The 27,704-nt window shown below is 45.8% G+C and overlaps 1 protein-coding gene across 1 annotated transcript in view; it reads left to right on the forward strand.

The window, feature by feature from the left end:
• Nucleotides 1-27,704, forward strand: part of MAPK8IP3 (mitogen-activated protein kinase 8 interacting protein 3) — a 76,267-nt gene extending 48,563 nt beyond the window's left edge. The window contains 19 exon segments of the mRNA XM_054993230.1: nt 1,102-1,232; nt 3,433-3,489; nt 4,375-4,545; nt 7,064-7,190; nt 9,041-9,136; nt 10,092-10,253; nt 12,207-12,372; nt 13,393-13,578; nt 15,228-15,427; nt 16,268-16,377; nt 19,880-19,960; nt 20,739-20,806; nt 21,573-21,721; nt 22,016-22,187; nt 22,564-22,677; nt 23,706-23,744; nt 24,439-24,621; nt 25,662-25,805; nt 27,583-27,704. Of these exon segments, the coding sequence (XP_054849205.1) occupies nt 1,102-1,232; nt 3,433-3,489; nt 4,375-4,545; nt 7,064-7,190; nt 9,041-9,136; nt 10,092-10,253; nt 12,207-12,372; nt 13,393-13,578; nt 15,228-15,427; nt 16,268-16,377; nt 19,880-19,960; nt 20,739-20,806; nt 21,573-21,721; nt 22,016-22,187; nt 22,564-22,677; nt 23,706-23,744; nt 24,439-24,621; nt 25,662-25,805; nt 27,583-27,704 (2,478 nt within the window).

A 27,704-nucleotide genomic window follows, 5' to 3' on the forward strand; every position in this document is an offset into this window, starting at 1 on the left:
AGCTAGTGATGCATCTCTCAGTATTGACTCAATAACATGCTTGACGTTAGTTCATAGACAGAAATTAACTTTGCTGTTTGAATGAAGGATGAAGACAGATGTAACTTTTTAAGTGTGGTAACATTTTAAGCGTGGCAGAGGTGAACACATTTCTTACTTCCCTGATCATTTGTATATATTCTATATTCCGGGCGCAAGCTTGGGAAAAAAAATTCTGCAGACTTTTAGTATGTTGAGAGGAGGCCAGGTATGGGAGGCACCTATGAGCTACTGCCTGTGCTGTCCCCCATATTCCCCCCTCCTGCCACCTGGTCATTGAAGTTATTTTGAAGGATTTTGTTAAAACGTGTTTTAATATTTTTTTTTTGGTAAAGTGAAGTATGAATATATAAATGCACATACTCACCTTTGCCTGAAAGGAAGACAGCTGCACTTAATAATAAAAATAAAATGCAGCCTATAGGAAGCGTTCGCGGTGATGAGGCAAATATCAACCAGTGGGCTTTCTCCTCTAACAGAACTTCTTAATCCAGAAGTAAAGCTTTAGGAATGTGTAGGGTTGTGTTGATCTTGTGGTTGATTTCAGAATGCATGTAAAAGAAATTGCGAAGCTGGGTTTATCCTGCAGGTGAAGAGCGCTCTGTTGCCACACTTAAAAATCTGACCTCTGCTTTCACCATTAAATAGTCTTCCTCCTTTGCCATGTATTGCACAATTTCTAAATGCATTTCCTTTCTTTTATCGCGATAACTTATCTCTGCATCAAGTTAATATTAGTCGACTAACCCATATTAATGTCTTGCTGTCTTAGAGGCATGTTAGTTAGACTGGGATGTTTTCCAAGTCCATCTCAGAGGCTTGTAGAAAACTTAATTCGCTTTTTGTTAATGGCTTCTCCTCCAGAAGCAATGCTTCCCTTGCTAAGCAAGGTTGCTGCTAGATTATTTTGGCTTACGTTAAAACACATGCAGTGGTGGGGGGGGGCAGTATTAAAGGAGGGAAAGAAGCAGCGTTGTGAATTTAGTTGCCTGGCTTGCGCTTTACTAACCTCGGTCCCCTTCCGTTTCCCGTTGGTTGAAGCAGTCCTCCTCCCCCCTGCAGGACAACATTCCCATTGCTCAGAGGCGCCGCTTCACCCGCGTGGAGATGGCCCGAGTCTTGATGGAACGCAATCAATACAAAGAGAGATTGATGGAGCTGCAGGAGGCCGTCAGGTGGACAGAGATGATCAGGTAAGGGAGGGACTTCATTGGCCTCTTGATGAGGCTGGGAAGGAAGTGAGCAAGGCCCCCCGAGTATCCTGTGGTTCTGTGATCGCACCAAGCTTTTGGCACGGGGCGCAGAACTGAGCATCCCTTGCATTTGTTTTTAAAGAGCAAATTTCTAGACTCCCAAGTTTGCAAAGACTGGTTTGGGAGTCTACAGACATCGCCTGGGGCAATCTACAAAAGCTCTTCAGGACTTTGGAGGTCAAAGCCAGTTCCTTAAATTATTCAGCTTAAAAACCGCAAGTCACCGCAAAATGTTTCTCTGCCTAAATGTCACTGTCCGTTCTCTAAACTTGAGCAACTATCTTTACAGAAAAATAATTGATATATATATAAATTATAAGCTTGGTATTGTGAAAGTAAACTATTACTTCTTTAAGAAGCAGTAATAGTTTGTACATCTTAATTTCTTTTTCCTATCAGCACTAGGAACACTCTAGGAACAGCACTAGGAACACTCTAGCCCGGGAGCTTATACCCGTTCTTCCTTCTCCCCCAAGAGGGAACCTTTAAATCAGTCTGCAAGTGAATATAATGAAACTCCACAGGCCCCTTTTAATAGAGGAAAAATCAAGTTTGGGAGCTGTCCATTTTATAAAGGGATTAGAGAAGTACAAGTGCAGACCCGCAAGAACTTGCAGAGCCACCTCATTTTTGCCTCCCCCCATGTCCTCTTTCCCTTCCTTCCCCCCATGTCCTCTTTCCTTCCCACCCCCATGTCCTCTTTCCCTTCCTTCCCACCCCCATGTCCTCTTTCCCTTCCTTCCCCCCATGTCCTCTTTCCCTTCCTTCCCCCATGTCCTCTTTCCCTTCCTCCCCCCCATGTCCTCTTTCCTTCCCACCCCCATGTCCTCTTTCCCTTCCTTCCCACCCCCATGTCCTCTTTCCCTTCCTTCCCCCCATGTCCTCTTTCCCTTCCTTCCCCCCATGTCTTCTTTCCCTTCCTCCCCACCCCCCATGTCCTCTTTCCCTTCCTTCCCCCCATGTCCTCTTTCCTTCCCACCCCCATGTCCTCTTTCCCTTCCTTCCCACCCCCATGTCCTCTTTCCCTTCCTTCCCACCCCCATGTCCTCTTTCCCTTCCTTCCCCCCATGTCCTCTTTCCCTTCCTTCCCCCCATGTCCTCTTTCCCTTCCTTCTCCCCCATGTCCTCTTTCCCTTCCTTCCCACCCCCATGTCCTCTTTCCCTTCCTTCCCCCCATGTCCTCTTTCCCTTCCTTCTCCCCCATGTCCTCTTTCCCTTCCTTCTCCCCCATGTCCTCTTTCCCTTCCTTCCCACCCATGTCCTCTTTCCCTTCCTTCCCACCCATGTCCTCTTTCCCTTCCTTCCCACCCCCATGTCCTCTTTCCCTTCCTTCCCCCCCATGTCCTCTTTCCCTTCCTTCCACTCTCCCCCATTTTCTGCTTCCTTCTCTCCTCCCATATCTTTATCTTCACCTTTCCTCCCCCCCACCCCAGCAGTCTCTCCTCTATGGCCGAGTTGCATGGTGCCAGCTAAGCTATGGTAGCCTAGCAACAGCCACTTGTTAAAACTATAGGCACTCCTTTTATCATTTTGGGTTTTCTTTAACCCTCCCAATGTATATTTTTAGATTTCAGATTTTTCTGCACACCTGGCACCTGGGGAAAACGGCTGGAGGGAGGAGCTGTTTCACCCTTTCCACTGGCTTCCCCCACTTATTTGTTTCCCCATCCACTGGTTTTCCCCTCTGTAAATCTCTCGCCCCTGTCCCCCAGTCATTCCTGCCATGTCAATGTTTCTCCAAATTGCCCTTCTAAAGCTGACATGCCTTTTAAACAAATGTGCTGAAGATTTGTTATATATAAAATTGTTATTATAACTGGGAACATTTGTATGGCTGGAGCAGCTCTGAGCCACGGACACTGTTGTCTGAGCTCCTGCTTTCCTGGTTGAGCCAGCCAGAACTGTAGCTGACATTCGAATTTGTTGTTTCTTCTTGTTCGTATTTATTAATTGTAGCAAGGAGAGATAAAAATCTAGAAAGTAAGTGCAGAGTTGCAAAAAGCTTCTTAGACCCTGCACTTAACCAGCACGCTCATCTTCAGCTTGCAGGATTAAAGCCTTTTTGTCATTGGTGTGGCATTGGGGAAAAAGAACCAATTTTGGACTATTTCTTAGCTGCTTTTTAAAACCTTTTGTACAGAGCCTCCCGGGAGCATCCTTCAGTCCAGGAGAAGAAGAAATCGACCATTTGGCAATTGTAAGTAATGGGCTTGTTTGGTAAAATTCAGAAACAGATGAGTGCAGTGAGCCACGTTTCTGGCTCTTCATGATGAGGCTTTGGAGAGCCAGGATCACATCTCTAGAAAGCAGCTGTGTTCCTAACGTAAATCACCCCCCACGCCGCCAGTCTCTTGAGGCACAGTTTGCCCTGGTGTAGCAAACACATGGTTTCCCCCTGCACCTAATTCTTTTCACACTGGAGAGAGCAGCTCTTGGTGACTGTATGTGCCAACCAGTCAGGGATCATGTATGCATTGTCATAGTGCCTCTTCGCCAGTTACATTTGGCTACACCACAGTGGGTTGTCCACTGGCAAAAGAGGTCCTTCTGACCAGTGAGGGGGCTGCAGTGAAGGGGAAGCGAGGGAAGAACAAGCGGAACAGCTGGTTGCATCCAATCCAATATTCTCATAAGGCCACATCAGAGCAAGGGCAGTGTTTCTTTCCCTCATTCTGGATGAACGAACTGCCCTCTTTGGCATGTCCTGGCCTAAAGAATTGACAAGCAGGGTGGGACAAATTCATCACAGGGCAAGTGTCCCTCCCATGCTCTTTCTCCCCTGCCCACCCTCATTTTCTCTTTCTGCTCAGAGTTTTTTTTGTTTTTATGAAAGAAAAGGCAGGCCTGTAATACTTGTACGCAATAAGAACTGGATACAGCAATTGATGTCATTCCTCGTTTTGATGCCTTGGATCCACTTGATAAATATTAATGTTCCTCTTTGTCATTTTGAGTTCTGTGGCACCTTGCACAGATGCCTTGCAGGGATTTAGCAGCTGCAAAAAAAAAAACCACTCCTCTGCCTCTTCCTCATGACTGATTCAGAACTCAACAGCTTTTTGCTTCCACCTTTTCTCCCCAGCTTCAGCCGCCTGTTCAGTTCTTCCTCCAGCCCTCCACCTGCAAAGAGGAGCTACCCATCAGTGAACATTCATTACAAATCTCCCACGGCGGCTGGGTTCAGCCAGCGCCGCAGTCACACCATGTGCCAGATCTCAGCCGGGAACCGCACCCTTGAGTTCTTCCCAGAAGAGTGAGTCGCCATCTGCTTTGGCTAACGGCCGGTCCTGCCATGGCTCTGCTTGGTTGCTTTGCAGAAACCAAAAAAGTGTGGCTTAATCATGCGCCTTAACAGCTTTTAAGGCAGGACTGTGGATATTCCTCCCACCAGCTGGTGTCAGGTGTAGAAGTTGGGATCCTGGGAATTTCTCTTTCCAGTCCTGGAGATACGCTTGAAAGTAGATGTACATTGATGGAAGATGCATTTGAGGAACACTTGGAGCAGTCAGGGTCTGAGTCCGGAATGCCCTTCTTGATTCTCTGTTGCCTCACCCCCTTTTCATGCATAGCTGACAAGGCTAATGGGAAGAGTTGGGTCCCAAGCAGGCCGGTTCAGGGCAGACCCAAAGTTCAGTCCAGCAGAGCCAAAGTCAAGTTGCATGGTTCAGGTTAAGTGAAGATAAAGTTCTTTAACTGGTGGCTGAAGAACAGAAGGCCTGGAAGTGGGAAGTGTAATCCGAGGTAGATGGGAGACCCAAGTTTCCAACCCGATAACGGGCAAAAGGGCAAAAGAGGCAAAAGGACTGCCTCTCCTGATACGTATTCCCATGCAGCTTTTTAATTCCTCTGATCCAGGACTTTGTTTCCTCCTCTAGGTTATATTAGATCAGGAGGTGGTACACAAGATGGATTTTTTCAGGTGGCCCTTCCCAGCTGTTGGTTAGATCTTTTTAAAGGCTGTGGCTTGGCATTTTGATGGGGAGTCTGCCTTTGTGCCGACTGCTTTTGGTTGATCCCATATCGTGTTTTTAAACTCTCATCATTGTTAAGTGCCTTAAATCCAATATAGTGGAAAGACTGGTCAGAAAAACAGTGGTGATAAATCACTGAATTCAAGGTGAGTTCCAAAGGCTGTAAGTGTGAAGAGTAGATGATTGGCTGGGTGTAAGATCCTTTCCAGTGAGCTGACTTACTCAGACTGAAGGCCATCCTCTGAGGACTGGCCTTTATAGAGACCATATTGATCCTTGGGAGGGTGGAGATCAGCTGCCTTGAGTGCTCAATCTGGTGGCAGGACTCGTTTTCTAACTCGTTTTCTCCTCTTGTGCTCTGTCTCAGCACAGGTGGGTCTTTGGATACGTTTTTCTTCTAGCTGTTCATCGCCTCCTTTTACATTGCATTCTTCTCTATCCTCTGTGTGTGTGTGTAAAGTGCTGTCAGGTGATGCCAGCTTATGGTAATACTCATAGGAGTTTCAAAGCAAGAGACAAACAGAGGTGGTTTGCCATTGCCTGCCTCTGCATAGCAACCCCAGACTTCCTTGCTGGTCTCCCATCCAAGCACTAATCAGGGACAAACCTGCTTAGCTTCTGAGGAGATCAGGCTAGCCTGAGCCATCCAGATTGGAGCTTTCTGTTTCCTACACCCAGACAAATAACATTAGAGAAGATGATTCAGGTAGATTGTTCCTCCCTAGTGAGGGAATTTTTGTGTGTTTGGAGGAAATGTTTCCTGACCCACAATCTTAAATTTTAGTAGTCCGGATACAGGTTTGTCTCCTCAGTGAGAATTCAGCTGGGGTTTGGATCTCTTAGATTACTTAAGAATTACTTGATTTTAAGTAAACGCAATCCAAGCTTCTCTCCCTTCCCCTAACGAGGAAAAGTGCAAAGGGATGGAATTTTAGAATTCTCCACCCACCGCAGATTAAGTCAGCATGTTCTCTGCTCTGGCATCAGAAAGCATCACGAGAAGCTCCCCAAAGTAAAAGGGGACGGAAGCTAATATATTCCCCAGGGACCGGGAGGGAAAATGTGCATCTGCGTTGCATGCTACCTTCATCCACATCGTTTTGCTTCACTGCCAGTAAAAGGGACAGATGGAGGAATGATTTCATTGTCTTCAATGAATTGAAAAACTGGGCACGCCAATATGGTTGTAATGGTGAGACTAGGATTTAAGAACCTGAGAGCAAGTTTGCTTGGTCAGCCCCTCTAGTGCTGCAGCCAGCCAGGTTCTCCCCAGCAGGCCAAAGCCACTCCTTACTGCTGTTTCCCCACAAGCAACTGGCATTCAGTGGCTTTGAATATGGAAGTTCTGTTCCGACATCTTGGCTGCTAGCCATTGATGGCCCCGGCCTGTTAAGAATTTGTCTGATCTTTTTACCCGGCTAATAATAATAATAATAATAACCATAATAATAACATTCGATAGCCTGAGCTCTTTGGAAGAAAGGCAGCAGCCAAAAAGAATGTAATAAAGTACACATTTTAAAAGAGCTGTAGTGGTGAAAAGGAATGGCAGTCAGTGCAGGAGCCCAGATGTTGCCCTGGAATTTGGATGGACGTTCATCGCTCTGTTATCACCCATATTTCCTTGTTTGAGCTGTTGCATCTTTTGTCTTTTGCGGTATGTTCTTAATGAGGCTTTGCTTTCCTGGCTTTGTCCTCTTCTCTGTCTGCTTTCTGCTGCCGTGGCAACGCTTCCTTGACCCTCTGCCTCTTGTTTCTTAACCATAGATTGAGAAGTAACACTGTTGCTTCTCTCCTCAGTGACTGTACGTCATCCGCACGTCGCGAGCAAAAGCGCGAGCAGTACCGCCAGGTCCGGGAACATGTGCGGAATGATGACGGTCGCTTGCAGGCTTGCGGGTGGAGTCTGCCCGCCAAGTACAAGCAGGTAGGATCCAGCAGATTGAGAGGCAGGATTGGGGGTAAGTCGGGGAGGTCATCCGATGTGAGAAGCCAGCCAGTCTTCCCTTGCTCACTTCCTTTTTGATAAGTGGATCTTTTGAAAAGCTCTTCTGGGTCAGACTGAGGGTCCATTTTGTCCAGCATCCTGTTTCCCACAGAAGACCTGAAAGCACAGGGCGTGGAGACCAAAGCCCCTCCTGCAGCCGGTGTTCATAGTTTTCCTCCTACGAACTGGCAGGTTGTGTTTAGTTATCCATGGACCATATCCTCCATTAATGGCTCTCGCACGTACCTTATGTTGGTTTATTTATTTAAAACATTTCTGTGCTATCTTTCCACCCAACTTAGGGTGCCCATTAACAGGCTTTTAAAAAGACATACTAAGAAAATATTTTTAAAGCACGTAATTAAAGAAACAACGCAAACAGGAAGCAGGATCAGTGAGGGAACACCAAACAGATACAGCTTCACCGCTGACAGGAGACAGTGATCAAGGGGGACAGACAAACCATCCTAGGGAGGGAACACCATAATTTTGGTGCCATGCCAAAGAAGGCCCTTTCTTGGGTCGTCCACCTATGTAGCCTTAAACAGCAAGGGCACCCAAAGAAGGTTTTGTGAAGGCAACCACAGCGGTCAGGTAGGTTCATATGGGAGTAGGTAGCTATTAGTGTGTAATACTCAGTATGTAATACTCCACCATGTTCAGCATTGCCTGCTCAGACCAGCAGTGGCTCTCTGGCACAGAAAGATCTCTCTTGGCTCCTGTGACCCTTTAGCTAGAGAGGGCAGGGATTGAACCTGGGGTTTCCATTGAGCAGAGCAGGCACCCTGCTACCAACCTTTGGCTTTTTTAATGCCATCTAAGCTGTTTACGGTTATACCCTTCTGAGGCCACTGAAATCACTGAGTTTAGAAGGGTGTACCTCAGCTTAGGATAGCAAGATTTGGGTCCGGTGGCACCTTAAAGACCAACCAGGTTTTTTGGAATATAAACTCCCTTTGTCAGCTTTGACTCTTGAAGGCTTATATCCAGAAAATCTTGTTGGTCTTTTATTGTGTACTGAGCCTGGAGCTCAGAATGATTGCAGCCCAGAGTGATTTCAGCCAAAACAAGGTTCTTTATTGCAAGCAGACAGACAACAGCAGACACTACACGAGCTGAACAAAAGCCCTCAATATATATACACAGAAACCCAGCCCCAAGAATAGCCAGTAACCAATAGGAACATGTACTTTACAATACCATCATTTGCATGAACTATATACAATGTATAAGATAGGCAGGCCACTGATTGGTCTTTATTGGAGAGGACCAATTGGCTGCTGCCCCCAGAAAGTACCCAATGAATGTGCAGATGAGTGTAACCAATGATAGTGAAGTGCAGGCAATTGTAACCAATGGGAATGAAGTGTATTGGGAACCTTGACATGTTATGAAGCTCAACACAGTGCATAACAGTAAATACAGTAGAGGCCTTGTCCAGCCTAACTCAGCCCAATACACAACATCTTTAAAGTGCCACTGGGCTCGAATCTTGCTGTTCTACTGCGGATGGCTACCCATCTGAAACTATCTACTTAAGATGGTGCTGTGGCAGATGCACTTCTTGTCCAACACCATCCTTGGCCTGTAGAAGCCAGCATTTTTTTGTAGCACCTTAGCCAAAGGTGAGCTTGATTGAGGGGGTCAGAAGTTTAGAGGGGGTCAGAAACATCTTTAAAGTTAGTGTTGCAACATTCAGAAGAACTGACTTGAATTATTTGCTCCATGGAGTAAAAACTGGCTTTCATTGATCAACCGAGATGTCAGACTGTTTTCTGTGTCCCTGATAGCTGAGTCCCAACGGTGGTCAGGAAGATAACCGTATGAAAAACGTCCCAGTGCCTGTCTACTGCCGACCTCTGGTGGAGAAGGACCCAACCATGAAGGTAAACACAGCACTAGTTGTGTGGCTGAGCCACTTGAGTGACTGCTGATGCACCGCAGGGGCTCAGGTCACTCGTGGCCATCACCGGTGTGGCAGGTGTCTGGAATCCCCACCGGCCAGGCCCCGAAGTGATGGGTGTACCTTGCTGGGGTTGAGGAAATACCTAAAACCGGCCCTGGGCAAACATTGGGATACCCAAAACCTTCCAGTTTAAAAAATCAGTAAAAGCCAACGAACATCCAAAGGGCTGATACCAAGGATCTTGCTCCTTCTTATGAGTCTCCCTTGTTTTTCCTCTGTCTCATCCTTGGTCCCTCCATTCATCAAACACTTTACACCTCTGCTCATTTCTGCCATTTTTGTCTCTGTGTTTCCTCACAAGCCCTTAAAGGGACGGAGTGCCTGGAGTTCTCCTGATTTATGCATAGAGCTCTCTCTGATTAGATCTTTCTTTAGCCTCTTTGTCCAGCTTTAAATTTTTGTTTTTGGGGAAAAAACCCACCATCTTTATTGCCTTGATGTTCTTTTTGCTTCCCCTTTCTTCCTTGAAGACATTTGCATTGGTTTTAACTTTAACATAATTTTGCTTTCTTTTACTATCACACCACTTGGGCAAAGTTTTGTCTTCTTTTCTTTCCACCTTCCATCTGTTTTCACCCTGTGTTTGGTTTGCACCTGCAGGCAGAGACCTGTTTTATTATTATACAGTGCGTTGTCCATTTCAGATACCTCTATACTGTTATGAAACTTGTGTGGACTTCCTGCCATTCTCTATCCTTTCCGTGCCGTTCCACCTCCTTGTGCATTCCTGAGAGGTATATTCTCTCCTGGAACTCATTGCTGGTTTGTTCAGCATTCCTGTAAGCTAGAACACTGCAGACACATCTGGGATGTGTAATAACCTCCAACCCGCCAACTGTCCTCCCTTTCTTACATCCCCTTGCTTACATTTTTAGTTGTGGTGTGCAGCAGGAGTCAACCTGACAGGCTGGAAGCCTGTGGAACAAGAGACTGGAAATGGACAAAAGCCAGATCCAGGATGCGATCCACTAACCTGTGACCGCGAAGTGGAAGGAGAGAGTGGCAAGAGCAACCACCCATCCCCGGAAAAGAAAAAGGTTGGGGAAAAGATGTGTTGATTTTCTGTTTACAAATGTAGAGGGCAAGTGGGTGGTTTTTTTGGATACCTGGCAAAGCAATACCTCTGCTCCTTGTCAGAACTGTGGCTAGATAAAATCCTTACTCCAGTCTGCCTTCTGCAATTAGACAAAAGTCCATTGTTTCCAAAAAGCATTTAATGAAGAAAAAGATTATTATAGTCCACTGGCCTGAATGCAATATCCAGGTTGGTACATATGCATTGTTACCAATGCCAGGCAAAGCAAGAGATACATATTAAATATCATAGCTGACCCATCCTCCCCCCACAGTTCTCAAAATATTCCCTTTGAAGCTGCAAAAGCGAAAGCTTCCCCAAGGCCGGTTCTTGGTGGAACGTCGGTAGCCAAAACAATGCTGGTCTGTGAGATAGCTGCCTGGGAACCTCTGCACCTGGGGAAGAAAGCACTGAACACTGAAAGGATTAAATATGGAGTCGGTTAAGCATAGGTATACAAAAGAGCATTCTGATCCTGACACTCCTCAATTAAAGAAATAACCACATAAGGGCGCTTCAGGACAAATCGGAGCTGTTCAGTAAATCATACATGCGCTGATCAAAACTAGTGTACGCCAAGCAATGCATTACTGAGGAATTAATGGTTGTGCTGGAGGTGTCGATGAAGCCTTAAAGCTGCCAGGTGGGAAGTACTGAAGAGAAGAGTTCAGAGTTCTGGAATTTAGGGGACATCCCACACCACAAATCCTCTTGATACTGGATGTATTTTGTTACCTTTGGAATAGTTGGAAGAATTTTTGATATATATAGATTGTTATGACTTGTTATTTATGTATAGGATTTGTATGGTGTTTGTGTGAGATTGTATATGATATATATTTATTTGTTGCACTTGTCACTTTATAATAGAGATACGTGATTCTGTACATTTTGGCTCATCACCTTTTCCTCCGGTTTAGGGGGGGGTTTCCTGTTTGGTTGTTGGCTGCGGTCTGAAGGCAACAATCACAAGAGCTGCTCCGGAAACCCAGAAACTGACAAGTACACTAGCTATCTGGAGTAAACAATATATAACCCTTTTAATGAGTATAAAGTGCAAAAGTGCTCAATAAAGAATGTCAATTTCATTAATCCATACAAATTGTAAACATGTCCAACTGGTGGAAAAATACAAATAGTACAAAGTCAATTACAACAATCTATAGAATGCACGCAGGCATTCAAAGGCAGTTAATTGCGAAAGTCTCTGTAGCATTCACCTGCAGAAGTCAGCGTATAGACAAGCCACGCCTACGGGTCTTGCCAGCATAGATTCTCCACCCCGTTTCATCCATTCACTTCTTCGTAGGCAATATTCATTACTAGCATTTTGATCAAGAGTACACCACCATGTTGGTTAGCTCAGGACCGTCTGACGCCGCCGTCGAGGTCTGAAGGCAAGCAAGCATTTTGTCCGAGGAGCAAGTAGGCAGGAAGGTATGCTGAATGGCTGAAGTTTAGCTGCTTGAAGATCCAAAGAAGGATATGTCCTCATGAACTTGCCCAGCAACAAGCTCTTAGACTGAGAGCCAGAAGCAAGGTTAAAAGTAGATTGGTCCTCTAGTGGCACCCAAGCTCTTGGGATAGGAAACTATAGGTTGAGTGTCTGTCCGAAGTTGGAATTGCCTGTCATCCTGTCCTCTGATTAGCATTCTCGATAGACCAGAGAGCTGCATATGCTGACCAGAGCTTGTCGGACGAAGGGGTGGATTAAGCTCAGCATCCAGCATTTCTTCACAGAATCAAATTGGAAAATCCTTCCAATATTAAATGTCCATCAAAATGCTATTATGATAAGGAAAGATTCACTGGATGGAGATGATAATCTTTGTTCCTGCCCATGCCCTGGTCATCTTTTTGTGAATGTCATGTTCATCTCATGGTCTCTTTTCTCTCCGTTTTGACACTTCCGCAGGCCAAAGAATTGCATGAGATGGATGCCACATCCAGCCGGGTGTGGATCGTAACGAGCACCTTGTCCACGAGCAAAATCGTGATTGTTGATGCCAACCAACCGGGCACGGTCGTGGATCATTTTACCGTCTGCAACGCCCACGTCCTTTGCATCTCCAGCATACCAGGTAAGCAAAGGTGGAGCTTGGCACACCTGTGATGGGTCATTCTTTAACAGCGCGTTGTCACTCCATAGCTGTTGGAGCTGGGGACAAGCAGAGGAAATGAGAGGAATGGCACAGTGTGAACAGCAGATGGGCTTTGCTTTTTTGGTTAACTGAAGCGCTGGGTTTTATTTATTGCATTTCAGTAGCCCTTTGCCTGTGTTTAATTGATATTTTTCTTGACTGTGTAATTATTTGCTCCTGGATCGTGATTTATGTCCAGCATAGATGTTTTGCTTTGTTGGCTTGCTTCTTTAGGAGTGGTTGGCCAGGAAGCAGGTTCTTTTTTTTAAAAAAAAGATATTACTGCACTAGATCCTTCTGGCTTTTCTGTTTGGTTCTACCCTTTCCCAGTTCTTTTCCTCATGCTAGCCATTCTTCCATAAGGCATTTTGGTGTAGTGGTTAAGAGCGCAGGACTCAAATCTGGAGAGCCGGGTTTGATTCCCCACTTGAAGCCAGCTGGGTGACTTTGGGCTAGTCATGGCTCTCTGGACCTTTCAGCCCCACCCACCTCACAGGGTGTTTTGTTGTGGGGATAATAATGGCATACTTTGTAAGCTGCTCTGAGTGGGCATTAAGTTGTCCTGACAGGCGGTATATAAGTCGAATATTATTGTTATTGTCATCAACGTCATCATCATTTTCCCACATGCCTCCTGTAATCCCCAGCATAGCACTTTTAGCGGTCAAAAAGGATTCTTTTGCCCTTGGTGGGAAAGCTGGCAGGACGTGACGTGGTGCTCCCTTTATATCCTGGCTTGTCTCTGAGGATCTTGGGGTGCTGTATGTGGTTGTTTCTTCCTCTTTTTTATCCTCACATAGCAAGTAGGTTAAGCTGAGAAAGGGCAGCTGGCCCAAGATCAAGTATGCTGAGCATTGACTTGGAACTGGGTTCTCCTTGCGCCTAATTCTGCATTGTGCATATTGTCACGCCGACGAGGCTGTTGCACACAAGACCCAGGAACATATCCTTCTCTTGCAGCGGCTTGTGAAAGTGACTATCCTCCTGGAGAAATCTTTCTGGAAGGGGATTTGAATCCTGAAGAGTCCTCAGGGGCAGACAGCGTTCTGGCAGGCATCACTCTGGTGGGCTGTGCAACCCGGTGCAACGTTCCTAGTAGCAATTGCTCTTCTCGAGGAGATACGCCTGTGCTGGATAAAGGGCAGAGTAAGTCTTGGATCACCACAGACAGTTTCGCAAATGCGTTTTGATTTTATTCAGGGTTTTTTGTTGGCTTACAACTCATCTATGTGAGAGAAATCTAGATCAGTTGAACAATGCAATACGTAAGCATGATTGTGTCAGTATAAACAGGGCTTTTTTTCAGCTGGAACTCGGTGGAACGGAGTTCCGGAACCTCTTGAAAATGGTCACATGGCCAGTGGCCCCGCCCCCTGATCTCCAGACAGAGGGGAGTTTAGATTGCCCTCTGCACCGCTGGAGCAGCGTGGAGGGCAGTCTAAACTGCCCTCTGTCTGGAGATCAGGGGGCGGGGCCACCAGCCATGTGACCATTTTCTCCACGGGCAACCCACTGAGTTCCACCACCTCTTTTCCCAGAAAAAAAGCCCTGAGTATAAATAACTGTGAATGAAGAGGGAAAGTATGAGATTGGAAAGGCAAGGAAAGGGGTAGGGGAGAAATGGGCACTTCCTGCGTTGAAATTGTTTTGGCAACCTGCTACTTCGACAGAGGCGTCTTGTGTTAAGAGAAAATGCTGGACATGACACTCTTCATTTTTTTTCCTTCTGGAAACCCTAGTAGCTTGGGAATTGGAGTGCACGAGGCTTATTCCTGTATAATAACAGCCGTGTTGATTAAATCAGATCAAGTGTCCATCTAGTCCAGCATCCTGCTTCCCACGGGGGCCTACTAGGACTCCCGGAAGGCCTGCAACCAAGAGCACGAAGACCAAAGCTGCTTCTTCCTATTGCCTCTCCAGTCATTGGCATTCAGGGTACACTGCCTCTGCACATGGAGGTTCCATTTGGCCATTGTGGCTAATTGCGAAATTACAGTTTGGTATTACACCAGAATTAGCCAGTGTGAGGAGAGAGTGATATTTCCTTGCATTTTCCTTGAAATAATGTGTTTACAGGGTCAGAGACTTTCTCTGTGGGTAGAATCTGTTCCAGAGTTCTCTTCTTCATCTAATTTTGTTCCTTTCTTCTTCCAATCCCACCCCTGAAACTACTGCAGATGGCTGGCAGCATCTTGCCCTGATTGTGGGTATTTGGCAGCTTGCCACTATCGAAGGCCATGTTCTCACTGAGGTGGTAGATATCTACATCAGGGCTGTACCACTTTCTATTCCCTGCACATAGAAAACTAGTATGTCAGGGAAAAGGCTTGGCTAGAGAGATTTACCTTTAGGGAGAACAATATATACTTCAGATATGTGAAGATATACGAGTGACCCATTCTAGTCTCAAGTGATAACAGCCCAGACACAAGGTGGACTTCAGTGAGAATCAAAACCAGAATGCTGCAAACTACTGTGGCATTGTGGTAAACTAGGACATTTGTGGTTCAATAGTCAGCTCTGCAGTGAAGTTATCAGCGTGGCCTTAGGTGAGCTGCTGCCTCTCGACCTCAGTTTCCCCATCTGCAACATGAGAATACTAGCATTGACCAACATGTGCAGGGTTGTTAAATGTGCTTTCGATCTCTCAAGTCTTCCATTCCTACTATTTCTAGTTTTGCTTGCCAATGTCACTTTTAAGGTAGGAGACATGACTGGCTTACAAGACAAGCCCAGATTGCAAAGCTACTCTCTCTTTATTTTGTCTCCTGTTTTGTTTTTGGTTTCTGCCATAGGTGAGGTGCCTGTGGTGAGCAATGGAAAGATCAACCAGTCTCAGTCCACGGAGGAGGCAACAGAAGCCACGGAGGTGCCCGAGAACGGCACAAATGAAATGGAGTCAGCCCAAATGCGACCCGGTCCGCTTACAGAACATGTCTTTACAGATCCCACCCCAGTCCCAGCACCTGTAAGACAGAGCAGGTAAGAAAATGCTGTTTGGTGCCCACTTTTTAAAGGATCCCAAAAGAGTGCCTCTTGTGAAAAAGCCATTGATTCTGTAGAGTGTTGTAGAGATGCTGAGGCTTATTGCAACTATTCTGTCGCTTTACAAAGCTGAGGGGTTTCTTGCATATGCAGCGAGGCAGCTAGCCAACTGACCAGAGCAGTGGTGTGTGGCTGTGGTGGAAGCACGTGAGGGGGAGGGGCAGTGATTCAGCAGCTCGGAGTGCCTGCTTTGCATGCAGAAGATCCGTGCTTGATTGCTGGCATGTCCAGTTAAAAGATCTCAAGCTAGCAGATATAAAGGCCCTCCTTTGTCTGAGTCTCTGGAGAGCTGCTTCCAGTCAGAGTAGACCAAGCAGTCTTCACCCTTTCCAGGCTAAGGGCTTCCATTTAACCTTGTTTAACCCTGTGAACAGCATGCTATCCTGTGAACTTTCAGACACATGAGAGGAAGTCTCTATTACATCATAGCCATGTGACAGGAAGAGCTTGAACCTGCCTGTCATAAACAGAGATCCTCTCCATTGCTGAGTGGCATCATTTCCATCCTGCTTCTCCTCTCAGCATATGAGCAAAGAGATGCAAGAGACTTGGACTCTTTGCCCTTAGTGTATGCCCACTAGGGGCTTGTGACACAACACATGGCAGGGTTTCACAGCTCATCTGTGGGTCCCAACCAACGGCTTGAAAACTCTTGGAGTGGACAGTGTGAGTCTGATAGATGAACTGGTTCGAAGGCAGCTTTGAAATGAGGTTGTAAGAATTCACTGCGAACTTCTTTGGACCTTAAAATGATGTTGCGCTTCCTTGTCCCTGCAGTGAAAATGGACAGCCAAGGATGGAGTCGAGCACGGTGGCCCAGGACCAAGAGGCAAACGGCAATGCAGCCGGCACTACCACAAGTGCTGCCCCCACCATGTGGCTTGGGGCCCAGAATGGCTGGTAGGATTCTCTGGCTCATGATGAGATGGCCTGGTGGGGGGAATCTTTCAGTGCGTGGGTCTCAGAACTCTAGCCAAGAAATATTTGAGAATGGCACAGCTCAATAGACCTTGACGGGATAGGAATGTGAAAGCAATCCTTGGGTCTAGAGAAGCACAATTCAGTGGATCGAGCTGAAGGTTGGTGAGCCTGCGTTTTGGAGTTAGGGAAAAGGTGCCTTGTTTCTCAGAACCTTGAGGGGCCTGCTTGTAGTGCATCTTATTGCCAGAATGTTTTGGGCCTCAAGCAGGTGGTGAAGATCCATAATCAGCAGGAGGAGGCAGGAGTTAGGAGGCCAGCAGCATCTTCTCAGAATGAAACAAGGAACTTGGACTGAAGGTTGTAAAGCCTGATAGAGAGCAATTGGTTCTCTGCAGCCAGTTGACCGACTGCTTCGGTCATGTGGGGTGAAGCGCTGTAGTTCCCTTGAAGTTAAGTCTGTGAGGCTTAGGGTAGAAACACAGCCCTGGTGGTGCCAGAGGTAAAGATCCCGTAATGGTAAATCTGAGCTAAGAGATTCCTGGTTCAAATCTTGCCTCTGCCACAAAATCCCTCAGTGGTCTTGGGGAAACCTCTCTGTCTGTTGTATTGTCGAAGGCTTTCACGGCCGGAGAACAATGGTTGTTGTGGGTTTTCCAGGCTGTATTGCCGTGGTCTTGGCATTGTAGTTCCTGACGTTTCGCCAGCAGCTGTGGCTGGCATCTTCAGAGGTGTAGCACCAAAAGACAGAGATCTCTCAGTGTCACAGTGTGGAAAAGATGCAGGTCATTTGTATCTCCTCAGGAGGGGTGGGGTTGAGCTGAGTCATCCTGTAAGAGTTTCCCAGGGTGTGGAATGCTAATGGCGGGAGGCTTCACTGTATCCTGAGGAGGTTCTTTTGCATATGGATTGGTACTTGATGTGCTAATCTTCTCTGCAGGGCTATTGTCGGGGATAGAATGTTTTGTTAGCCTGGTGTTTTTCAGAACTGGAAACCATGCTCTGTTCATTCTTAAGGTTTCTTCTTTCCTGTTGAAGTTTTGCTTATGCTTGTGAATTTCAATGGCTTCCCTGTGCAGTCTGACAAAGTAGTTGGAAGTGTTGTCCAGTATTTTGGTGTCCTGGAATAAGATACTGTGCCCTGTTTGCTTTAGGCTATGTTCAGCCACTGCTGATTTTTCAGGTTGTCCAAGTCTGCAGTGTCTTTCATGTTCTTTTATTCTTGTCTGGATGCTACGCTTTGTAGTCCCGATGTAAACTTGTCCACAGCTGCAGGGTATACGGTATGCTCCTGCAGAGGTGAGGGGGTCTCTACTGTCTTTTGCTGATCGTAGCATCTGTTGTATTTTTCGGGTGGGTCTGAACACTGCTTGAAGGTTATGCTTTTTCATAAGCTTTCCCATCTGATCAGTAATTCCTTTGATATATGGCAAAAACACTTTTCCTGTAGGAGACTGTTTTTCCTTGGTTGTTTGATTCATCCTGGGTTTGATTGCTCTTCGGATTTCATTTCTGGAGTAGCCATTTGCCTGAAGTGCGTGGTTTAGATGATTAATTTCCTCATTGAGAAAGTGTGGCTCACATATCCGTCTTGCACGATCCACTAATGTTTTCATTATGCCTCTTTTCTGTCGGGGGTGGTGATTGGAGTTTTTGTGTAAGTACCGATCAGTGTGAGTTGGTTTCCTGTAGACCTTGTGACCTAACTGAAAGTTTGCTTTGCGGATGACCAAGGTATCCAGGAATGGGAGTTTTCCCTCAATTTCTTTCTCCATTGTGAATTGTATGTTCAGGTGGATGCTGTTGAGATGATTCAAAAACCCCATCAATTCTTCCTCCCCATGGCTCCAAATGATAAATGTATCATCCACAAACCGGAACCATACACTAGGTTTGTGGGGTGCTGATTCTAGAGCTGTTTTTTCAAAATGTTCCATGTAGAAGTTTGCTATAACTGGGCTGAGTGGGCTCCCCATGGCCACCCCATCCATCTGTTCATAGAATTCATTGTCCCATTGGAAGTAACTGGTTGTCAGACAATGGTGGAATAAGGCTGTTACATCCTCTGGGAAAATCTGATTAATAAGTGCAATAGTGTCTTTTACTGGAACCTTGGTAAACAGGGATACAACATCAAAACTGACAAGTATGTCTTGTGGATTGAGTTTCAGAGAACTGATTTTGTTGATGAAATCTGCTGAATCTTTGATGTAAGACGAGGTTTTCCCAATTCAGCAGATTTCATCAACAAAATCAGTTCTCTGAAACTCAGCCACACTTTCTCAATGAGGAAATTAATCATCTAAACCACGCACTTCAGGCAAATGGCTACTCCAGAAATGAAATCCGAAGAGCAATCAAACCCAGGATGAATCAAACAACCAAGGAAAAACAGTCTCCTACAGGAAAAGTGTTTTTGCCATATATCAAAGGAATTACAGATCAGATGGGAAAGCTTATGAAAAAGCATAACCTTCAAGCAGTGTTCAGACCCACCCGAAAAATACAACAGATGCTACGATCAGCAAAAGACAGTAGAGACCCCCTCACCTCTGCAGGAGCATACCGTATACCCTGCAGCTGTGGACAAGTTTACATCGGGACTACAAAGCGTAGCATCCAGACAAGAATAAAAGAACATGAAAGACACTGCAGACTTGGACAACCTGAAAAATCAGCAGTGGCTGAACATAGCCTAAAGCAAACAGGGCACAGTATCTTATTCCAGGACACCAAAATACTGGACAACACTTCCAACTACTTTGTCAGACTGCACAGGGAAGCCATTGAAATTCACAAGCATAAGCAAAACTTCAACAGGAAAGAAGAAACCTTAAGAATGAACAGAGCATGGTTTCCAGTTCTGAAAAACACCAGGCTAACAAAACATTCTATCCCCGACAATAGCCCTGCAGAGAAGATTAGCACATCAAGTACCAATCCATATGCAAAAGAACCTCCCCAGGACACAGTGAAGCCTCCCGCCATTAGCATTCCACACCCTGGGAAACTCTCACAGGATGACTCAGCTCAACCCCACCCCTCCTGAGTAGATACAAATGACCCACATCTTTTCCACACTGTGACACTGAGAGATCTCTGTCTTTTGGTGCTACACCTCTGAAGATGCCAGCCACAGCTGCTGGCGAAACGTCAGGAACTACAATGCCAAGACCACGGCAATACAGCCCGGAAAACCCACAACAACCATCTCTCTGTCTGTACTTGCCTCTTCTTCTCCAACATGGGAATAATGCTGTTCTACCTTGCAGGACTGGATATAAAGATGACAGCAATAATGTCAGTGAAGCGTTTTGAATACTGAAAGGGGAAATGCCAAGTGCTGTTCTTGCTGTTGGGGCTCCGATACACAGGCATACTTTGGGAGTTTCTTTAAATGGCAATAACAGTGTAAACTCTGCCTTATGGTGTTGAATTTGGGGACATTGCTTGCATCCTCAAACTGCCTTCTTCCCTTCCCCAGGTTGTATGTCCACTCAGCGGTCTCTAATTGGAAGAAATGTTTACACTCGATAAAGCTGAAGGACTCGGTGCTGAGCTTGGTGTAAGTGTCGGGGAGGTGGGGTGGAGTGAAACTGTTGTTCAGGGGTAGAGCATACACTGCGTGGAGCAAGTCCCAGATTCAATCCTTGGTATTTTTCTGGACGGAATTCCAGGAGCAGGTGTTAAGAAATACCTTTTCTCTATTGGAAGTCCCAAAGAGCCGCTGCCAGTCAGAATAGACAGCCAGTGGTTTGGCTTGTGATAAGGCAGCTTTTCTGTTGCATAACTGAGAGAATTGAGGAGTCATCTCTTTTTAGCAGAGAATGCTAGTTGTATCAGTGCCGAGTTCTGATTTAATACAGAATACGTGTAGCTCTGAATGTGATCAGCTATGTAAACGGGGGTGTGTGTGTGTGTGGAGAATGAAATCTCACGCCCAGGTACTTCAATCTTGTACCATATGTTTATCTTCCCTGGATCGCAGGGAGCATGAAAAGCATTAGACAGCCTGCTAAAACCCTGACTGCTGGAAATCCTATTCCCTCCCCTCCACATATTGCTATCCTCTGAGTTTCAAAACACCTTGCTTGCACACTTTCAAGCCTGTTATCATGTAGCTCTGAGGGCTAGGAACCTGCTTTGTTTGTTTTCAAAGGGAAGCTTAGATTCTGAGAGTGCTGAATTTCACCCTCCGGCAGTGTTTTTCCTGTGCTTCCACTGGGTGATCCTTGCATCGCAGAGGATGCACCTTCCCTGACTGTGTTCCATTGCTAGGATTTTGAGTAAGGTCCACATCTCTGCCTTGGTCTGAAATGGGTTCTTTTCTCTTGGGCCTGTAGGCACGTGAAAGGACGGGTGCTCGTGGCCTTGGCTGATGGAACACTCGCTATATTCCACCGAGGAGAGGGTAAGGGGAGACGTTCAGGGAAATGATACTGTTGGCCAGCAATGATGAAGGGGGGCCTTTTTTTAAAAAAAAGAGAGAGAATTTAGGAAATCTAAACTGTAAAGGTTCAAAGAGACAAGCTGTCTGTTTAACTATCTGCATGGCCAGCGTTGGCACTGAAAGCTGCAACACCCTGTGAGCGGGGAAAACTGGCATCGAATCTTCGGATAGAAGTATGAAACATTTCATTTATATTCCAACTAGAGAAGTCTGAGAGGCTGAACTGCCTAATTCATTATCTTGGGAGCTCTGGAAAGCAAGTGCTGGGATGCAATGTGAATTTCTCCGTTTAGATCTCCTCCCCCTCCCCTGCTTCACAAAGCAAAGGCCCAGGTTGGGTAATGGAGTTTACAGCATTTAAGAGATGACTCTGTCATAATAACCGGTAGCCAATTGGATCCAGTCTTCTGTGCACACACAGGCTGATTCCGCACATGTTGAATAATGCACTTCCAATCGTCTTTATAGATCATTTGGAATGGATTTTTTCGTGTGCGGAACAAAAAATCCACCTCAAACAATTGATAAAGTGCATTGAAATTGCATTATCCAACGTGTGCGGAATCGGCCAAAGAGTGTTTTCTTCCAATTCCCACTGCATCCCAAGCAGAATGTATTGGGGGAGGCCATGGCTCCATGCTGTGAGCTCTCCTTCCTGCTGCAGGCAAATCCATCCAACGTTTCATGCCATTTCCCAGATGCATCTCCTCTTGTTTTAAATCCCTAGATGGCCAGTGGGATCTCAGCAACTACCACCTCATGGACCTTGGCCACACACACCACTCCATACGCTGCATGGCCGTGGTGTACGACAGGGTGTGGTGTGGGTACAAGAACAAAATCCACGTCATCCAGCCCAAGACGATGCAAATTGAGGTAAAGCGACATGGGGTCTGACATGGGGGCACAGAAAGAAGTATGGTTTTATGTTTCTCTTTTGTTTACTCACTTGTTTCCTCCTAGTCTGTTTCCTTTTAAGCTTCAATCCCACTTCCCGTTCTTTTTTCTTCTGCTGCATAAAATGCATCCAGCGGCACATTAGAAAAAATTCAGTTTAATGATGCCATTTGAGTCTGCGTCTCTGACTCAGGACATCAGCAACGTGTCCAAAACCTGGGGAGGAAAAAGGGCTTAGAATGAATGTGTTGCACCTCTTGATCTTATTTTCAGAAGTCCTTTGATGCTCATCCTCGCCGGGAGAGCCAGGTCCGGCAGCTGGCTTGGATCGGGGATGGCGTTTGGGTTTCCATCCGGCTGGACTCAACACTGAGGCTGTATCACGCTCACACTCATCAGCATCTCCAAGATGTCGACATTGAACCCTATGTCAGCAAAATGTTAGGTAAACCCTCTGTACTGGGAGCCGAATAAGTGGCTTTTTGGAGGTTGTAGATCCAGAGGAGTTAGCCGTGTAAATTTGTAGTAACAAAATAGCAAAGAGTCCAGCAGCACCTTCAAGACTAACCAACTTTATTGTAGCATAAGCTTTTGAGAGCCACAGCTCTCTTCATCAGATGCATTGTCAGCTGATGGCTCTCAAAAGCTTATGCTACAATAAAGTTGCATCTCACGAAGAGAGCTGTGGCTCTCGAAAGCCTATGCTACAATAAAGTTGGTTAGTCTCAAAGGTGTTTTGGGGGGTTGGGGTTGGTTTTTCCTAGGCCTTTTGTAATGAGTCATGCTACCCCCAATCACCTTTCTTTGTGCTTCTCTTTCAGGGACCGGGAAGCTGGGTTTCTCATTTGTGAGGATCACGGCTTTGCTCATCGCTGGCAACCGTCTGTGGGTAGGGACGGGCAATGGAGTCGTCATTTCCATCCCTTTGACAGAGAGTAAGTGACCCTCGGTGGGCATTCCTCTTCCGTTCCCTCTGCTCCCAGGTCTTGCCAGTCTCTTTGTCCAAAGTGAGATGACTTAAAGTCGCAAAGACACACACAAATAATATTAAGTTAAATGAGAAATCATGGTCCTTGGTGGGGGGGAATAATTTACAATCCACCCCTCCAAAATCTCCCCTTTCCAGAGGGCTACTTCCAATCAGAGAAAGGGTAGATGAGCTCATGGTTTGATAAAGGTTGCTTCTTATATACTCAGTAGGGAAAATATGAAAAGTGTAGTCAGTTGAGATGGAGTTGGTGTGATTTCATGCTGGAGAGAGAAGTTTCAGGATGACATTTGTACAAAATGATACAAGTTCAAAATGAATAATGCCTAAAGGATAGAAATGAAAATTAAACACATACCTTTACAATTGTATATAACAACCGGTTGAATCTGGTTGGTTTTCCAGTGCAGTGTTTTCCAGTCCTTGAGGGCCCTCTGGGAGCCAGTTTGGTGTGACAGTTAAGTCATTGGACTAGGATCAGGGAGACCCAGGTTCGAATCCCCCCACCCTGCTGTGGATGTTCACAGGGTGCCCTTGGGCTAATGACTCCTTCTCAGCCTAACCTAACATTGCAGGCTTGTTGCTGTGAGGATTAAATGGAGAAGGGGGAAACAATGTCATAAGCCACACTGGGTATACTTGTCTAAATAAGTAAATCACATTAATTGGAAGGAATAGCAAAAATGAAGGATGAAGAGACAGAGTCCTAACTGGAACGTGTTGTAGCGTTTGGCTTGGTAACCCATGTGAGCCTAACTCCCTACCTCCGCACCCATTGCCTCCCTAGTACTTTACCATAGATCCACCATGCCTCTTGCTAGAAACAATGTATTGCAATGATCCGTGACATCCGCAAACATGCTTTTAAGGCACGCTTTTCCTGTTCCTCCTAGTAATTGCCGTTTTCTTCTCTTTCCCAACTCTGCTGTATTCCTGTTTTTCCTCTATGTATTCCTACCTTTCTCCCCTTCCCAGCTGTAGTGCTCCACAGAGGTCAGCTTCTTGGGCTCAGGGGTAAGTCCTAGGTTGCCATTCATCTAGATTCCAGATGCCAGCCTCAATTTGATCTTTTAACTGTCCCGTTAACTTCTCTATCTGCTTGCTTCGTTCCCTCAGTTTTTAGTTAGTTCATTCTAATTTTTATTGAAAATAACACTAGGAAAAATAATGACAGAAACATTTTCATAGATCTATAAAACTCAGAAAGCAACAATTTGTCCCTAAAGGGTGTTGTTCTATTAGCATCTCCTGCTGAAAGTAGTCAGTGAAGCAGTGTGTCACCGTGTGTGCAGGAAGTGGTCTCAATTTTATGATTCCTTTTCTAATTTCTCTTTTTCTCAATGTGGGCTAAACCATATGTGGTTCGAGAGCTCCCAACAATTTTTTAATTCAATTACCAGGCATGTGGGAGACTGAGTAAATGAATTCTGGCAGCCTGCATTTCTTTCAGGGCGAAGAAGAGCCTCTGAACACACATCCATTATGGATTTATATTTACCCACACCAGTTTCTCTTTTGTGGTTTTTCCACAAAGATTTCTGGGAACTGTAGTTCAGTGAGGTGGGGAAGATTCTGTAACAGGCTGAAGGCAGACGTAGTAGCATTTAAGCAGAAGTTGCAGCACATTCTTCATGTGAGCTCAGCTTCCCTCCAGCTCCACGTTTCTGTGGCAGGTACATGTACTAATAAATTCTTTCTTGGGTCTCAGCCAATAAGACCTCTCCCACATCTGGGGAAGGGAGCCGCCCTGGGGGCATCATCCACGTCTATGGCAGCGACGATGGGACTGACAAATCTGCGAGCAGCTTCATCCCCTACTGCTCCATGGCCCAGGCCCAGCTATGCTTCCACGGCCATCGTGACGCAGTCAAGTTCTTCGTCTCTGTGCCTGGTAGGCAGCTGTTCTTTATTTATTCAAGCAATTTCTGTGCAGTGTCTGCAGAGAATGTACTTGAGGTGGATTATAAAGTACAACATGATAAAATCGTAAAACTCATTTTTTGAAAAATTCAAGTTATTTAAAACCCAGCTATGGCATAAAAGCATCATTAATTTTTTTGCAGCCTAAATAACGTACAAAAACAATTTTAAAAGATTAAACGCCTGGGTAAAAAGACATGTTTTGGCCTGGTGCCTAAAAGAAGCTAAGGTAGCATCAGTTGAGCCTCGAAGGGAAAGGGAATTCCACAGGTGAGGTGCCACCACTAAAAAATCCCTGTCTCTGGCTGCCACCTGCCAGAGTTGGGCTTTTGAGGATGATCTTAACTGGTGGACTGGAGAGTACAGGAGGAGGCAGCTACAGCCTTTGGTACAGTGGCATCCATACAAGTACCAAAGGGAAAAAATTCTTCCCTTTGTCTATCCTGAAGCTACTGGATTTTTGTATCACTTAATCGACTTATTGGGAATGCTAGGGTACGGTATGACAGGCTGTTCCTGAAATACCGAAGCCCCAAATCTGGTAGTTTATGCACTATTCTGGGACTTTCTGTACTTCAGGAACAGCCTCTGTCATTCTGTACCTAGCATTCCCAATAAGTTGATTACGTGATACAAAAATGCAGTAAATTCAGGATAGACAAAGGGAAGATTTTTTTCCACACACAGTATTGGTTTGTGAAACATCACAGCTACAAGAAGTGCCAATGTCTAGAAGCTGCTTAATGGCTTTAAAAAGGGGAAGAGACAGATGCGTGGAGGGGAGATCTGTGGGCGGCTATGATGATTAGAGGCAGAATATCCATGAATATCAATTAATGGGTGCAAGTTGGGGCGGCTACAATAGAAGCTGGCTTTTCACATTTTCTTCGAAGGCACCCCGAGGGCATTTGGATGGTTGAGCATCTGGTCCAATACAGTTGGGGGTCTTCTGATGTTCTTAAAAGGTGACCAGAACATAAAGTGGCAGCTTGGTACATTCAATTTTTTCAGGTAATGTTCTCGCAACGCTGAACGGGAGCGTATTGGACAGCCCTTCTGAGAACCCCGGCACGGCCACCATTGAGACAGAAGGGCAGAAGCTGAAAAATGTCCTGGTGCTGAGCGGAGGAGAAGGTTATATTGACTTCCGGATTGGTGAGTTATCTTTCCAGCCTGCAATTTCTGGAGGTGCTGTGGGTAATACTTGAGTGACTACACGGAGAGAAGAAATGAGGAGCAGAATGAGGTTATTCCCGTTGTCTCCCACCATTATTATCAACAGCAAAAAAAATTATGTTAAAGACTCGGATTAATGCAAATGGGCTTCATTTACTTAATTCATACAAGTCTTAGAATTCACCATGGAGCAGAATGTTGGTTCATTTTGGCACAGGAGTTCATGCAGCCCCGATTGGAGCAGTTTCTCCTTTCTGGGCACCATGTTGCAGAAGGCTTCATGCACCCCTGTGAGCCAGTTTGGTGTAGTGGTTAAGAGCGCGGGACTCTAATCTGGAGAGCCCAGTTTGATTCCCCACTCCTCCACTTGAAGCCAGCTGGGTGACTTTGGGCTAGTCACAGCTTCTAGAAGCGCTCTCAGCCCCACCCACCTCACAGGGTGTTTTGTTGTGGGGATAATAGTAACATACTTTGTAAACCGCTCTGAGTGGGCATTAAGTTGTCCTGAAGGGCGGTATATAAATCGAATGTTATTATTATTTGCTGGCAATGAGCAGAGAAACAGAGTTGGAGTTGCACAGGAGTAAGGTGGCCTTTTTGGCCCAAATGCTGATAAGAAATACAACGTCTACTTTTGAAGATATTAGCGTGCTGACAAACCAAATGGGAGGAGTGGAGGAGATGAGGGTTGCACTTGACTAGGCATGCTCAGAGCAAGTCAAGCTCCAGTGGTCCTGCCAGCCGTCTCAGGGATTTTTCCTTGGCAGTGGCTGTACACGTCTGAGAGGCTATTATGGGCATACGCTATGTCCATTGCTTTCTCCTGCACCACTGGCCCCAGTAGTGCTTCCAGTGTCTCAGTAGCTTGGGCGGAGATCTGGCCCTAGATTCCAAACCAGATGGCCCCAGAGCACAACTGTCGGCGCCTGTGTTGGGGCTTGCTTATTATTTCTGAGGTAAAATCATCATGCTCGGGTTCTAAATCCCATAGACAGAATGGCCAGTTGGTGAGTGAACTGAATGTTGTGGGGAGGAAAGGAGTGAAGCATAGGAGAAAACAGGCAAGTGTGTCTGTGCCAAGCTGAGGGGGGGGGGGAGGTATATTTATCAAACTTTGCCATAGTAACTATTCTTTTGATGTTGTACATTCTTTTCTCCAAGCCTTGTGTTAGATCTTAGAGGTTGAGAGTAGCATTTATATCTGCCTTGTGAATGGGAACCTTTGGTAGGCTGGTCTTGTCGCTGCTCCGTGTTTATTGTAGTAGGGTTAATGATTATTCCCTTTGTTGTTATTCATGTATATGTCTATCTTAAGTTAGTAAACATTTTTAGAACAGAAGCTCATGAACTAAGTGGTTCTTTTGAAGTAAAATGTGCAACAATCTCTTGTAAGGGGTGTTTTCCTGTGATAAACAAGGATAACCTTATCACTGGACCCTGGTGTAAATAGATCCAGAGGAGTTAGCCGTGTTAGTCTGTAGAAGCAAAATAGTAAAAAGTCCAGTAGCACCTTCAAGACGAACCAACTTTTCGAGAGCCACAGCTCTCTTCGTCAGATGCATCTTTTTACTATTTTGCTATAAATAGGAAAATGTCTTGGTATAACGGTCATCTGGTGCTGTTGTTTTGGTTTGCACTTTGGAGGTGCTCAGAGGGACGCCTCAAGAGGCCAAGGGACAAACTTGGGTAACCATTTGGTAAGAGCTTCGGGGTCTCTTTTCCTTCATCTCATCCACTGTACATGCTCTCTCGGCAGGGGACGGAGAAGATGATGAGACAGAGGAGAATGCAGGAGACGTCGCCCAAGTCAAGCCCATTCTCTCCAAGGCTGAACGGAGCCACATCATCGTGTGGCAGGTCTCCTACATCCCTGAGTGA

Source organism: Eublepharis macularius, chromosome 12 (genome assembly GCF_028583425.1).
Source record: "Eublepharis macularius isolate TG4126 chromosome 12, MPM_Emac_v1.0, whole genome shotgun sequence".
Taxonomy (NCBI): Eukaryota; Metazoa; Chordata; class Lepidosauria; order Squamata; family Eublepharidae; genus Eublepharis; species Eublepharis macularius.